The following is a 14,200-nucleotide window of genomic DNA, read 5'->3' on the forward strand; positions in this document are numbered from 1 at the left end:
AATGGATAAGCAAATTGTTGTATATTCATATAATGGAATACTATTCAGTGATAGAAAATATGAACTACTGGTTCCAACAACAGCATGGATGAATCTCAAAAACATATTGAGTGGGGAAAAACAAAGAGGATGTGTGTATATGTGTATGCACTATATATCACAAAAATATGTATGTATGCATATCATGACATTCTTAAAAGGACAAATATAATCTATGGTGAAATCATTGATCACCTAAAACTAGAGATGAGGATGATGGTTTTGATTACAAAAGGGGATGATTTTGACTACAAAAAGGGATATGATGGAAATATTCTATATCTTGATTGTAATGGCAGTTACACAGGTGTATACATCTGTTGAAAATCTTCTAACTATATACCTAAGTTTGTGCATTTCATTGTATGTAAATTATAGCTCAAAATTGACTTACGAAAAAAACTAAGAGATAAGTATTACATATTTTACTATACCTAAAATAACGTTCATTTCATATATAAGTTGAGGTTGTTTGACAATTTCACATATGTAGAATATTCCTAGAGAAGCTGGATAAATTATTAATAGGAGGTTAGTATATTTTTTATTTTTAAATATATAAGATAGCATAGATTTTAAAAAATGAGAACCAGAAATAGGTTTGGAACTAATGAATTTGGATACCCAGTTTGGGGGAGATCTATCTGTCTGTCTGTCTATCTATCTAGATATAAATCTACATATATAGATGTGTGTGTGTATATTTACACACACACACCATACCATATATACATAATGTGTGTATACATAATAGATATACACACACATATCTATCTAGATATAAATCTATATATATAGATTGTGTGTGTGTGTGTGTGTGTGTAAATACACACACACACCATACCATATATACATATGGTAAAGGAGACATGCTTTTCAGTATAGCTGTTTTTCTTGGAGAATACTCTAAATGTGGTTTTTGGTTTGAGTTCAATAAACATGGGTAAAATAAAGTACCAGAGAATCCTTTATGCTAAATTGCCACAGTTTTGTTATATTTGCTTATTGTGATCATTATATGCCATGCATATAGCTTTTCACATAATTTGCCATGTGCATAACTGCATTAGGAAATTTCAGTCATATAATTATTCTCTTCACTAAATCTTTATTTTTTGTGGCCTGATTCTGTGCTCATTTCCCAGGTTATGTTGTGTGGCATGCAGGAGGTTGACTTGGCAGATTGGCAGAGAAATACTGTTTATCGACATTATACAAGAAACAGCAAGCAAATCATTTGGTTTTGGCAGGTATTTGCTTTTATCTTTTTTGAAACAAAGTACTCAACATATTTTCTAATGAAATGGTGGTTTTAAAAATAGCTTATTATTTTTAATTGAGACTGCTTTTGGACACAGTTTATAATTTTTTAATTCTAAATCTAAGCAAATAGTGTGAACACTTGTTAAAAGTACTTTATTGCTTCTTTGACTGTCTTGCTGAAATGAAGGAGTGAATGACAGAATCTTATTTAAGTAATAGTTTAATGTTAATAGCTGTAGGCATAGCAATTTTTTTCTAGTGGTATCAAAGTAGTCTAAATTCCACTTAATTCTAGAAGTAAATGAGGAAGTATGTTTGTAATGAGAGTCAGTGCAGATACTTTAATTCCTCTGAGGTAATATATACTAGGGAATTAGAATGATCGAGGGGATAATGTCTAAGAATGACTTTATTCATTTATTTATGTATTTTCTTAGTGTGTGTGTTTTGCTTAAACTATAATAGGATGGTCTCAGGAATCCAAGTGTACCACACTAATCTTGAACATTTATTTTAATAGACTTTTTGTTTTGTGTGTTTGTTTGAGAATTTAAAATCTCCAGATCAGGGATATTCTTCAGATAACTACTCTACTAATTGGGACTCTTTTGAGCAACTTAGTGACTGGACTTCTGGCTTCTGCTTAACTGTTTCATTTTCAGGTGAAGAGTAATGCTGGGTTTTGTGTTATAGTATACTTTCCAAAAGTTACATCTTTTCATAAGGATGTATGTCCTGAGTTTATTGCTTGATATTTTAAAGAGCTGTAGACACTTCTAGAAATTTATCTTAAAATATACTTCAACATGTGTAAAGTGGCACATACCAAAGTATGTAATGCAGCATCATTGGTATACTAACAGAGACTTGAAACAACCTAAAAGTCCATCAGGAGAGTACTGAGTAAATAAACTATCATACATCCATTCTTTATAAGTCTATACATACTTGGAGTCATTCTTTTTCTTTTTTCCTTTTTTTTTTTTTTTGAGACAGAGTCTCACTCTATTGCCTAGGCTGGAGTGCAGTGACAGGATCTCAGCTCATTGCACCCTCTGCCTCCCAGGTTCAAGTGATTCTCCCACCTCAGCGCCCCCACTCCAAGTAGCTGGGATTACAGGTGTGCGCCACCACGCCCGGCTAGTTTTTGTATTTTTAGTAGAGACAGGGTTTCACCATGTTGGCCAGGCTGGTCTTGAACTCCTGACCTCAAGTGATCCACCTGCCTTGGCCTCCCGAAGTGCTGGGATTGCAAGTATGAGCCACCATGCCCGGCTTTTCTTTCCTTTTTTAAAAATGCAAATTAACAAAAATGTTGGAGAATAATGTTTCAATACAATATTAAGGGGAGAAGGAAGATGCTAACCAATGTGTATAATATGGTGCTTTTTGGTTAAAAAGTTATCGTCTATATAGTAAGTGTATGTTTGGAAATATATCATCTTTGAAAAGGCAGAGAAAAAACTGGAAACAGTTCTAGAGGGGAGCTGAGCAGTTGGAGGCAAAGGTAGGAGAGCTGCTTTTCATTAAGTAAAAGCCTTTTGCATTCTATACTATTACCTATTATAAAATAAATACATAAATAGGAAGGAATAAATCCATTTTCAAGCCTAAAATATCTGAATTGCATCATATACAGTATGCATACCGTTGTTTGTAATCTTCCCTTTCAGGCTTTTTACTAGCTTCATTACACTCGGTGTTCCCGGGCTTTCTGTTTACACATTTATACCTACATAGCTAATGAGCTTAAGCTTAAGGTCATATAAATCCAAATGAATACTTGTGTTTTCTGAATTGGGTTTCTTTTAGGGAAAGTGATGAGGTTTATGCCAGACCTGGTAATAAGTTTTGTTTCTTGTGTTCTGATGAAATATGTGCCTCAGCACAATTCTTCACTGAAATATTTTGGGTCATGATTAGCACAGCTATTTTGTCTTATCCTTAGCTAAAGTTTATTCCCTATTTTTAAGATACATTTCCACTCTTAATCTGCTCCCTATGTTCCTTGCTTTCTGTTATCCTCAAACCAATCAAATTAGTATTTCACCACATTACCAATTAATGTCTTTGAAAATAACCAGTCAATGAAATAGATAATTTTAGAGGAATGTGTACTTTGGTTTTTCAGGTACTAGTCAGGAAGAACACAAAGTGTTAGGAAAATGGTGTTCCATGGGGGAAAATACCACAAACTATTAAGAGTGGCAGCAGGGAGGTGTTGATTTGTTTTCTGTAGCTTAAAGGGGAGAGGGGTAATTGACTTAGGGAGGAATAACAGTGGTTTAGGGATCATCTAGACTTGAGTTCAAATGTTAGTTTTGCCACTTTAGCAGTTTGGGAAGGACAAATCATTTAAACTCTGTAGGCCTCCATTTCCTTATATGTACAGTGGGGATGCTAATGATTCTACCTATCTCATAGAATTGTTGTGAGAACTAAATCCATGAAAACTAGTGGCACACTATTTGGCAGGAACCCTTAATAGCTGTTATATTACAACCCAACAACAACATCTATCTTGGTTGCACCTTTTGTTGGTATGACCTTACATAAATGACTTAACCTTTCCAAGATTCTCGTGTATTTCCTTGCTGTAAGATGGATGTAGTAATAATAGTGGCCAGCCTCTGTGTTCTCATGAGGATGAACTGAAGTGAGGTTCACAGTGTACTTAGCATAGTGCCCAACCTTAATAAATGACAAACCCTACAACCACTTTTTAGCACATCTTTTTTTTTTTTTTTTTTTTTTTTTTTGAGACGGAGTCTCGCTGTGTTGCCCAGGCTGGAGTGCAGTGGCGCGATCTTGGCTCACTACAAGCTCCACCTCCCGGGTTCATGCCATTCTCCTGCCTCAGCCTCCCGGGTAGATGGGACTACAGGTGCCCGACACCATGCCCAGCTAATTTTTTTGTATTTTTAGTAGAGACAGGGTTTCACTGTGTTAGCCAGGATGATCTCGATCTCCTGACCTTGTGATCCGCCTGCTTCGGCCTCCCAAAATGCTGGGATTACAGGAGTGAGCCACCGCGCCCAACCTTTAGCACGTCTTTTGAACCAATTGAGTGTTATTTAATTTCTTCAAGTGTCTACTACTTTCATGATTGAAGATAGTTTAGCATTTATTTCATATTAAAGTACATTTAATTTCATTACAGTTTGTGAAAGAGACAGACAATGAAGTAAGAATGCGACTATTGCAGTTCGTCACTGGAACCTGCCGTTTACCTCTAGGAGGATTTGCTGAGCTCATGGGTAAGTGTAGTTTCACTGAAATTTCTCTGTAGGTAATTTTGTGATAATAACGGCCTTTGGACATACGATAGACTTGAACCTGAAGATTACTCTTCTGTGCTGTAGATAGCGCTTCATTTAGAAGAAAGAAAAATGAATGGCTAATATCAAAGCACTTGTAAGACAAAAATGAATGTGTTCTCATATAGCTGAGGTAGCCATTGCTTTGCTCCTTATGGTGACTGTGAAGGGAGCGACATTCTGTAGAGAGAGTTTTCTTCCCACTGATCTAATTTTTATTGCGGGATCTCTGCAACAGTAAGAATCTTCTAAAGGCAGAAGCAGCTTACATTGCGAATTTCTTTATTTTGTATCATTCATATGACTATGCAACATGTTCTGTTATTTAAGCAGTTGTCAGAAGAAAAAAGTTTAAAGGACCAGATAAACTTTGTCTTATTTTCCTGGTGTAGGAAGTAATGGGCCTCAAAAGTTTTGCATTGAAAAAGTTGGCAAAGACACTTGGTTACCAAGAAGCCATACATGGTAAGTTCAAGAATCCTAAATACAAAGGTGAAAGCCACAGAGAATCTTTTGTTTTGTTTTTTTAAAAATATGTAAGATCCAGTATAACTGCTTATTCATTAAAGTAGTCAGAATTTCAATTTTGAGAACAGATTGATTAATACAGCATTCTATAACTGAACACTTTAGCATGTTCTCATTAATAGAAATACTTGAGAAATGCATCCAGTGATTCAACAAATATTAGTGTACCCACTATGTATATAGTAAGATTTAAGTATTCCCTGTTTTTTATGCAGTTTGTGCCCCATGGTGGGGCACAAATGACAAACAGATAAACAAATAACTATTTGCAAATCCTGGGAAGTCCTTCGAAGGGAAAAATGAGAGTACTCTAATAGAGAACAACTAATGGGAACTTACTGTGGGTTGGGTGGTCAAGGAGATTTCTTGGAAGGGGTAATTTGTTTAAATTGAGTTTGAAAAAGAGCATGATATGGGAATATGCAGAGAAAGGGCATTCTTTGAACAGAAATGCTGAAGTAAACAAAAACCCCGAAGAAATTGTTTTTCAAGGAAATGAATATGATAGGTGTGATTGGAACTTAGTAAATCAGAAGAAAGGGAGATGAAAAAATTGGGGGATGTAGGCAGGGACTAAATTATGTACAGCGTCATAGGCTAATTAAAGAACTGAGATGTCAAAGAAAAATTAGACAGCTTTGAAGAGTTTTAAATAACAAGTAATGAATCCCAGAAAAATCAGCCAGAAAACAGTATAAGGAAGGATTTGGATGCAAGGGTGAATGCAGGGAGAGTAGTTAGAAAATTGTTATGGTTACCCAGGCCAAAGATGACAGCCTAAAGATAGGTGATTCTTTCAAGAGGTCAAAACTATTTTTGGGCCGGGCGCGGTGGCTCACGCTTGTAATCCCAGCACTTTGGGAGGCCGAGACGGGTGGATCACGAGGTCAGGAGATTGAGACCATCCTGGCTTACACGGTGAAACCCCGTCTCTACTAAAAATACAAAAAACATTAGCCGGGCGAGGTGGTGGGCACCTGTAGTCCCAGCTACACGGGAGGCTGAGGCAGGAGAATGGCGTGAACCCCGGGGGGCGGAGCCTGCAGTGAGCCGAGATTGCGCCACTGCACTCCAGCCTGGGTGAAAGAGCGAGACTCCGTCTCAAAAAAAAAAAAACAAAAAAAAAAACTATTTTCATACTAAGCCATTATTTGCCTTTTTATCATTTTGAAATTTCTGCTTGTGGTGCAAAAGCAATGGTTTGTGAACCTGGTTGTGCCTTAGCACAAATCAAGGCAGTGGCACCAAACTGCTACCTCTATTCTTCAACAGCATACACTTGAGGTTTAAAGCAAAAAAAAAAAAAAAAAGAAAAAGGCAAGTTCATTGAAATTCTTTATGAAGCAGTAAAAATTACTAACTTTATTAAATCTTGATGCTTGAGTGTATGTTTTTTTAACATTTGTGTGACAAAATAGGAAGTCTGAAATAGCACTTCTGCACACCAGAGAATGATTTTCTTGAAGGAAAGCTTTTGGGCAGTTGTTTGAGTTGAAAGCTGAACTAGCTTGCTTTCTTTTATGGAAACTATTTTTACTTGAAAGAATGCCCCACCAACAGTTTATGTAGACTTAGGTATTTGACAGACATTTTCTTGAGAAGTAATGATGTTAGCTTGTCATTTTAAGGAAAACAACAGGCATTTGGTGGTAGTGATAATTACCACCATGAGCTTGACAGCTTCTTAAGACTTTCCTTGATGAGATTAGTGGGGTTTTTTGTTTGTTTTTTGTTTTTTTGTTTGTTTGAGACGGAGTCTTAGACTGTCACCCAGTCTGGAGTGCAGTGGCGCAATCTTGGCTCACTGCAACCTCTGCCTCCCAGGTTCAAGTGATTCTCCTGCCTCAGCCTCTCGGGTAGGCTGGGATTACAGGCTACCTGGGATTCAGCTGGGATTACAGGCACGCACCACCATGCCTGGCTTATTTTTATATTTTTAGTAGAGATGGGGTTTCACCATGTTGGTCAGGCTGGTCTCGAACTCCTCACCTTGTGATCTGCCCGCCTCAGCCTCGCAAAGTGCTGGGATTACAGGCGTGAGCCACCATGCCCGGCCGATTAGTGGTATTTTAACAAATGTGATTTTTTTTTCTATTACATAATTAAATGTGTCAACATTTAGAAAATCCTTATAATTTGATGAGCCATTATTTTCAAATGATCAGTGAATGCTACAACGAATGTTACAAAATGACGCATGGGTAAAAGTTCTTTTCAAAGTGCAAGAGAGGCCAGGCACAGTGGCTCACACCTGTAATCCCAACACTTTGGAAGGCCGAGGTAGGAGGATCGCTTGAGCTCAGGAGTTCGAGACCAGCTTTGGCAACATGGTGAAACCCTGTCTCTACAAAAAATACAAAAATTAGCCGGGTGTGGTGGCACACACCTGTAGTTCCAGCTACTCTGGAGGCTGAGGTGGGAGGATCACTGGAGCCAGGGAAGTCAAGGCTGCAGTGATCCATGATCACACCACTGCACTCCAGTCTGGGTGACAAGTAAGACCCTGTCTCAAAAAAAAAAAAAAAAAATCAAAAAGTGCAAGAGAGAGAGAACAGTAGATTTTGTATAACAAAGTGTTCTTTGACTTGATTTCAAACCCATATTGTGCATTCCCTTGTCAAATTTAGTATCAAAGAATAATATCCATAATTATCTGACAAGATGAGTAATCTCCATTTCTAACTATTTATCTGTGTGGGGCTATAAATGTACAACTAGATATCAAAATCCAGATGTTTTCTATTACACCAGATATTTAAAAGATTTCCAAAACTATAAAACAAAATCATTCTTTCCACTATTTTTTTTGGAAGTAGTTGGGTTTTCCCCATTAAAATGTTATGTTTATTTTCATATCAAAATGAATTTTTTTAAACTTCTGTTTTAACTTCTAATCCAGTAAATATCAGTAGCTGTAATTCATATAAATAAAAGCTCTTTGCAGTTGGAAATTCATTTTTTTTTTCAAGACAGAGTCTTGCTGTGTTACCTATGTTAGAGTGCAGTGGCACAAACACAACTCACTGCAGCCTGAACCTTCTGGGTTCAAGCAATCCTCCCGCCATAGCCTCCCCAGTAGCTGGGACCACCAGTGTACGCCACTATGCCTGGCTAATTTTTTAATTTTTTTGTAGGGACAAAGTTTTGCTGTGTTGTCCCAGGTGGGTCTTAAACTCTGGGCTCAAGCTGTCCTGCCTTGGCCTCTGAAAGTGCTGGGATTATAGGCATGAGCCACCACTCCCAGCCAAGGTTGACAGTATTTTTAAGAGTGAAAAGGAGTCCTGTGACCAAAATTTGAAGACCTCTGCCTTCAATTAAAGTGATAGATCCAATATGTACAGACACGCGCGTGTGTGTGTGTGTATTGAGAGAGATTTTTGAGTCAAAGGGAGAATTAAAATAGATTTCAAATTTGGTGAAAGGAGAGTAATTACCACCCACTGATTTCTATTTTCTCAAAGTATAAGGAGAAGTCACTGGCTAAGAGTGAAGAAAGGAAAAACTTTTGAGAGAAAGAAGGAATTGGAAGAATTGTTAGAGAATAGGCAAGTATTGATTAGAGGAACGCGGCTAAGATTGCTAGGCAAAATTGGATTGCTCACTTGGATTAGAGCATGAAACAAGTGTACGGCAAAGAGCGTAAGCTTTCTTTCCCCACCACAGCCCCCTCCCCACCCATAGCAACTCGAAAGTAGCAAAAGTTTTTGAAGAGTGGCATAAATTGGTATGTCTTTTTAGCACAAAGTAAAAAAAGAAACAAAACAAAACAAATAGACCCAAAGAATTCTCTGATGGTCCAGATAAGAGGTAATGGGGAAGCATATACAAAGGGATGTAGTGGCAGTAGAAATGATGAGGAGGAGCCTGGGCAACATGACAAAACTTCGTCTCTACAAAAAAAATACAAAAGTTAGCTGGCCATACTGGCATGCGCCTGTACTCCCAGCCACTCCGGGGGCTGAGGTGGGAGGAGGGAGGATTGCTTCAGCCTGGGAGGTCGAGGTTGCAGTGAGCCGAGACAATGCCACTGCACCCTAGCCTAGGCGACAGAGCCAGATCCTGTCTCCAAATAAATAAATAATCAGGAGAAAAAATGGAATATTTGGTAGATAGAATGACAGAATTTGACAAAGGCTATATGTGAAAGCTGTAAGAGAACAGAAAGTGACTGGTTGTCTTGTATAGGAAGTATTGAAAAATAATATTTTTTTCTGACCTTGTTATCATACTCTACCTTGAAGTATAAAGGGGAGGGCAGTATATGGTCTGCTTAGTTGCTGCTATTAATATCTTTAACTTCTTTTAAAATACAAAGAATACAGTCTTAGAACAGCACTGTTTTAATGAGATGCCTTGTTTCAAAGGCTCTTTCCTGACTCTGACATGGGAGGGTCAAGGGCACATGGAAAGTGGTGACAGTGGTAAGAAGGTACCTGGATAATCTCTGGAAACCTTCCACATGGGAAAATGAAGGTACAGAAGGGTTCTGACTTACTCAGAGCTATCTCACTAGTCACTGCTACTGTAGGGACCAAAACCCTGAACACCCGAATCCTAATCTAGCTACTCAGTGCTGTACCTCACGAAACGAAATGTTATTCCACCTTCGTAAACTGAAAAATAATGTTATTTTAAGCATTTTTTAGTATTTTAAAATTTTTCATCAGTTAATCCCAGAATGGAATTGAGTATGGCAAGATTGAAAAAGTGTCATTTTAGAAGAGTTTATATATGTGGTTACGAGATTATTTGAAAAGACAAAGAAACTTATATATTTGTTAATTGACTATCTCCACCCCAGAATGTAAATTCCTATGAAGACAGGGATTTTAGTTTTCTTCACTGTATCACTAGCTTATTGGTTACATAAAAAATTCTTGGTAAATGACTGATGAATGAGTGACTGAGTGGATGAAAGAAATGGACTCTTATCCTAAGAGAAGAGGACTCATGACACATGTAACAGGAATAGTAAAAAGAAAATGGATTTTTTTAATTTGTCCTTATCCATATTGCTACACTTATTATTTGTAATTCCATTTTCCTCTTGGAGATGTTCAAATAGTTTTTATATGTAAGTCTTAAATTTAGATTACTCTAAATACTTCTGGCAAAATTTTAACATATATCCATTCAGCTTTTCTATGTGCTTTGAAAAGTATTCTATTAGATTTTTTTCGTTTTATTGAAAACATCTTGATGTTGTTTTTGTTTCTGTTCAGTTTTAATCGCTTGGATCTACCACCATATAAGAGTTATGAACAACTAAAGGAAAAACTTCTTTTTGCAATAGAAGAGACAGAGGGATTTGGACAAGAATGAATGTGGCCTCTTATTTTGGAGGAGCTCTTGCATTTAAATACCCCAGCCAAGAAAAATTGCAGATAGTGTATATAAGCTGTTCATTCTGTACAGTGAATTTTTCGAACCTCTCAAAGTATGTTTTCCGTTCTTCCACAGAAATATGCAAAACAGTTCATCCTTTTCTACTTTATTTATTGTTCCCTTGAAATGACTGACCAGGAAAAAGATCATTCTTAAATTTTGAAGCAAGTGAAAGACTTTATTAAAAATACATATATATCTATATAAGCATATATGATAGTGGCTCTAGTTTTATAGAGCTCCAAGTGTATTAAACATGACAGCCGTTCATTCATAAAGATCTGGATTTGCTTTACCTTGTTAATACTATCTAGGGGAAAAAGTGCAAATTGCTCCATGTTCTTCTCTCCCTTATGTAACATCTCCTGAGGGTGTTTAGTTGCATGGCTGTTCAGGAAGGTATTAAGGGCTTAGGCCAAATCTTACTTTGAGTATGTTAAAAAAAAAAAAAAAATGCTGCTGGCTTTTCTGAAGACAGGTGCTTGAACCTGTCAGTTTGTTTTAAATAAATACAATAGTTGAAAATTTTTCTCTGTTACATCAGTAATATTGTCAAAGTAATGGATAAAACCATAACTTACACATGAAAGTCATATACTAGATCTGATATTAGTTTATTATCGAAATTGGAAGGATTCATTGAGCAGCATAGAAGTTTGTTTACATGTTACCTTGAGATGCTAGGTATTTGTGGAATTAAAAAGGATCAGGCTCTTTTGTACTTTGGTTTTAAATCTGTGATGCTTTTCAAATTTAATTCATAATAAATTGATGCAATTTCATACTTAGGAACATATAAAAGGTAATGTGAACTCTGCCACTTTTTTGTGTTCAAAGTTTTGGTTTTTATGAAGCCAGATGGATTGAAGAGTTAAATAAGTATTTGAATGCTCTAGTATGAGGCTAATGATTTTCTGTTAGTGTTTGAATATCTTCATTCCTCTCAAATTCATAACAGTTCTATTTATCTGAATTAAATAACCATATAAAAATCTTTTGGGTCTCCCCCTTTTTACACAGATCATTATTTTTGTCATAACTTTTTAATTGTTTTTCATCATAAGGGCCTTTGCTGAACTACAAAAATGTGTAACAAATTAAAATCTGATGTGAATGATATTAATGCTACTTTAGCAAACTGGGCTTCCTAATAGAAAATTGTAAATTTCCATTTGTATCATGCTTTTAATATGCACTGTAAATTTCATTAACTTAAACATTTTTTATAGCCGTGGAACTGACTTCTTAAAATCTGTTGCCTATAAATATTTCACTGCCAAGTACATACAGAAAAACAGTAATTATTGTTTTGCCAAAATTTTATTTTTCTACATATTGAGTGTGTTCTCCATTTTATTCAGAATTCATAGTAAAGATGAAAGAAAGGTAGAGATCTGCTTGGTTGAATAGACTACTTTTCCAAATCCTAATTATGAACACTCTGGTAATTTTCAAGCCTAAAGAATTAAAAAAAAATTCTAATGTATGTGATAGGTTATGTGATAGAGGGAAACTGGCCTTCAAAAAGGACTGCCTTAATGATACCATAGAAGAGTTAAATATTAGAATTACAAATGATACCACTGCTGTATAAATTTTGCCATGACAGAAGTTATTGAATATCATTCATTGTAGGTATGATTTAGCAGATTTGACTGAAGAAGGCGGCTTTCCAGTTCGTTTTCAGGGTGCTGGTCTCCCTCCTCAAGTAAGAAATTACCATGCACTAGGTGAGGCTACACAGAACCCTACAAGAGACCAAACCAGCTTTGTTTTGGAGAATTCATCAGGGTCTTCCACTTTTCATACCTTTTCAATTATAGATATCCAAGACCTACAGGCAGAGCTGTCTTTATTTATCTACCCAGCAGCAGTCAGAAAAACTGTAGAAATATGGTCTCCCACTCACCTTCTCCCCTTCTTCCCTTCCAATTCCTGTTCTGTGCTGGACCAACCAGAAAGAAATTAGGAGTGCAAGACTCTCTGTGCCCAAAACACAGTTCATGAAGAAGTAGACAAGAGGGAGGCTCAGAGACAGGTTTATATTGCTACTTCATTTTGGTGACTCCCCGACCCCCACCACCAGTAAATGGCCCAAGGAATAGATCACAGGCCCAGTACAATTCTGTCTGTTAGATCAGTTTAGTTGTTTGTCTACCAGGTAAAGCAGCTTACCAGTGTTTCCCCTCGCCCCCCGCCCCGTGTACTTCCCAAGTAGTCGAAAATGAAAAGGTTAACAAAACGTTTTCTCCTGATGACTTCTGTTAACTACCTAGCTCTTCCTACCCTGACAACTAAATAGGATGGTATGTGTCAACTGTATTTATTGCCAGGCAACTTTGCTTTTGGTAAATATGACCCTGACTGGTAAGTTGCATCTGGACACATGACAGAAAGCCACAGCTTTGGGCATACCTGAGTGGAAAACTCTTGTAACTGCATGTCCTTTAAGGAGGACCATGAGCTGTCACCTGGGGAGATACCATTGCATAGATTGCTGTTAGAAGACTGTCTTCTGAAAGGAGGTTCAAAATTGTCCTGCTGGTGAGCTGTGGTTCCTGTCCTATAGCCTTCTGAGTAGATTGGTGCCAAATACAGCCTATTGTAGACTTGTTAAGTCTGAATGTTTGGTTGAACCTAAGATGATTTGGTGGATGTTGCAGAAGTAAAAATCTTCCTCTGTTGAAATACACAAATAAAAGTTCTCCTGTAACACTCAGTTGGCCTTAAAAGCCAAGCTTTAGGTCAACTGAGGATTTGATCTAAGTCCAAAAGTGACATCTCCTAAATTCCAAAATTTCTCTCCTGAATTCTCAACCAAGAACAAAATCAGAGATAATAGTAGTTGTATTTACTGGTATTCATGGTAAATCCTTTACATAAATTATTCTCTTGATCCTTACAATTCCATGAAATTGGTGGGGCTGTCTTTAATGATGCTTATTTTATACATGAGGAAAGTGAGTATGAGAGAAGTCATTTTTACAACCTCCACAGCTAGTACACAGCCCATGATTAAAAACTCAGTTGAGATAACTTGGCCATCAAGAAATTGAGAGCTTTTAGGTTCTTATAGAATCATGGCCATTTTCCAAAATGAGTATTCTACTCATATCCTCAAAAGGAAGGAAGGAAACATCTATAATGGAGAGATATAGCCTATGTATGTAATACACTTAGAAGACAGAGTACTACCAGCTTCTATATACATGTATGTGGGGAAATAAATAAGCATCTCAATCCAGCAGTCAGCTCTGGAATCCACACAAGCACAGAATCAGGTGGGGGCTGCACGGGAAGAATGTAAGGGATTCCTGGGGTTTGTTCTCAGTAATGGGTCTCACCCTTAGTGGGGAAACGTCACGAACCAATGTGACACATGAGGAATCAGGCTCCTGGGAAGTCAAATGGAAGAGACTTCTTAGTGCACAGAATCAGAATCTTGGGAAGGCACCATGTCTTGCAGAAGAAACCCAACCCTCAAGAGAGTAAAGGGGAAAAATGAAGATAAAAGGACCCAGTAGCCACACTCCTGGGCATGTATCCCAGAGAGATAAAATCTATGTAGACATAAAAACCTGCATATAATGCTCATAGCAGCTTTATTTGTAATAGCCAAAAATCAGGAATAACCCAAATGCCCCTCAGCATATGGTTGATATGGTATG

At 37.0% G+C, this 14,200-nt stretch overlaps 1 protein-coding gene across 10 annotated transcripts in view; it reads left to right on the forward strand.

Moving 5' to 3' along the window:
- WWP1 (WW domain containing E3 ubiquitin protein ligase 1) overlaps positions 1–11,921 on the forward strand; it is a 122,521-nt gene extending 110,600 nt beyond the window's left edge. For all 10 annotated transcript variants that reach the window (XM_055286676.2, XM_063643381.1, XM_063643378.1 and 7 more), the window contains 4 exons: positions 1,185–1,289; positions 4,463–4,559; positions 5,012–5,084; positions 10,370–11,921. In XM_055286676.2, the coding sequence (XP_055142651.1) occupies positions 1,185–1,289; positions 4,463–4,559; positions 5,012–5,084; positions 10,370–10,469 (375 nt within the window). In that variant the 3' untranslated portion in view covers positions 10,470–11,921. The remainder of the gene's footprint in view (positions 1–1,184; positions 1,290–4,462; positions 4,560–5,011; positions 5,085–10,369) is intronic.
- Positions 11,922–14,200: the final 2,279 nt, after the last annotated feature.

This window comes from Symphalangus syndactylus, chromosome 7 (genome assembly GCF_028878055.3).
Source record: "Symphalangus syndactylus isolate Jambi chromosome 7, NHGRI_mSymSyn1-v2.1_pri, whole genome shotgun sequence".
Classification (NCBI taxonomy): Eukaryota; Metazoa; Chordata; class Mammalia; order Primates; family Hylobatidae; genus Symphalangus; species Symphalangus syndactylus.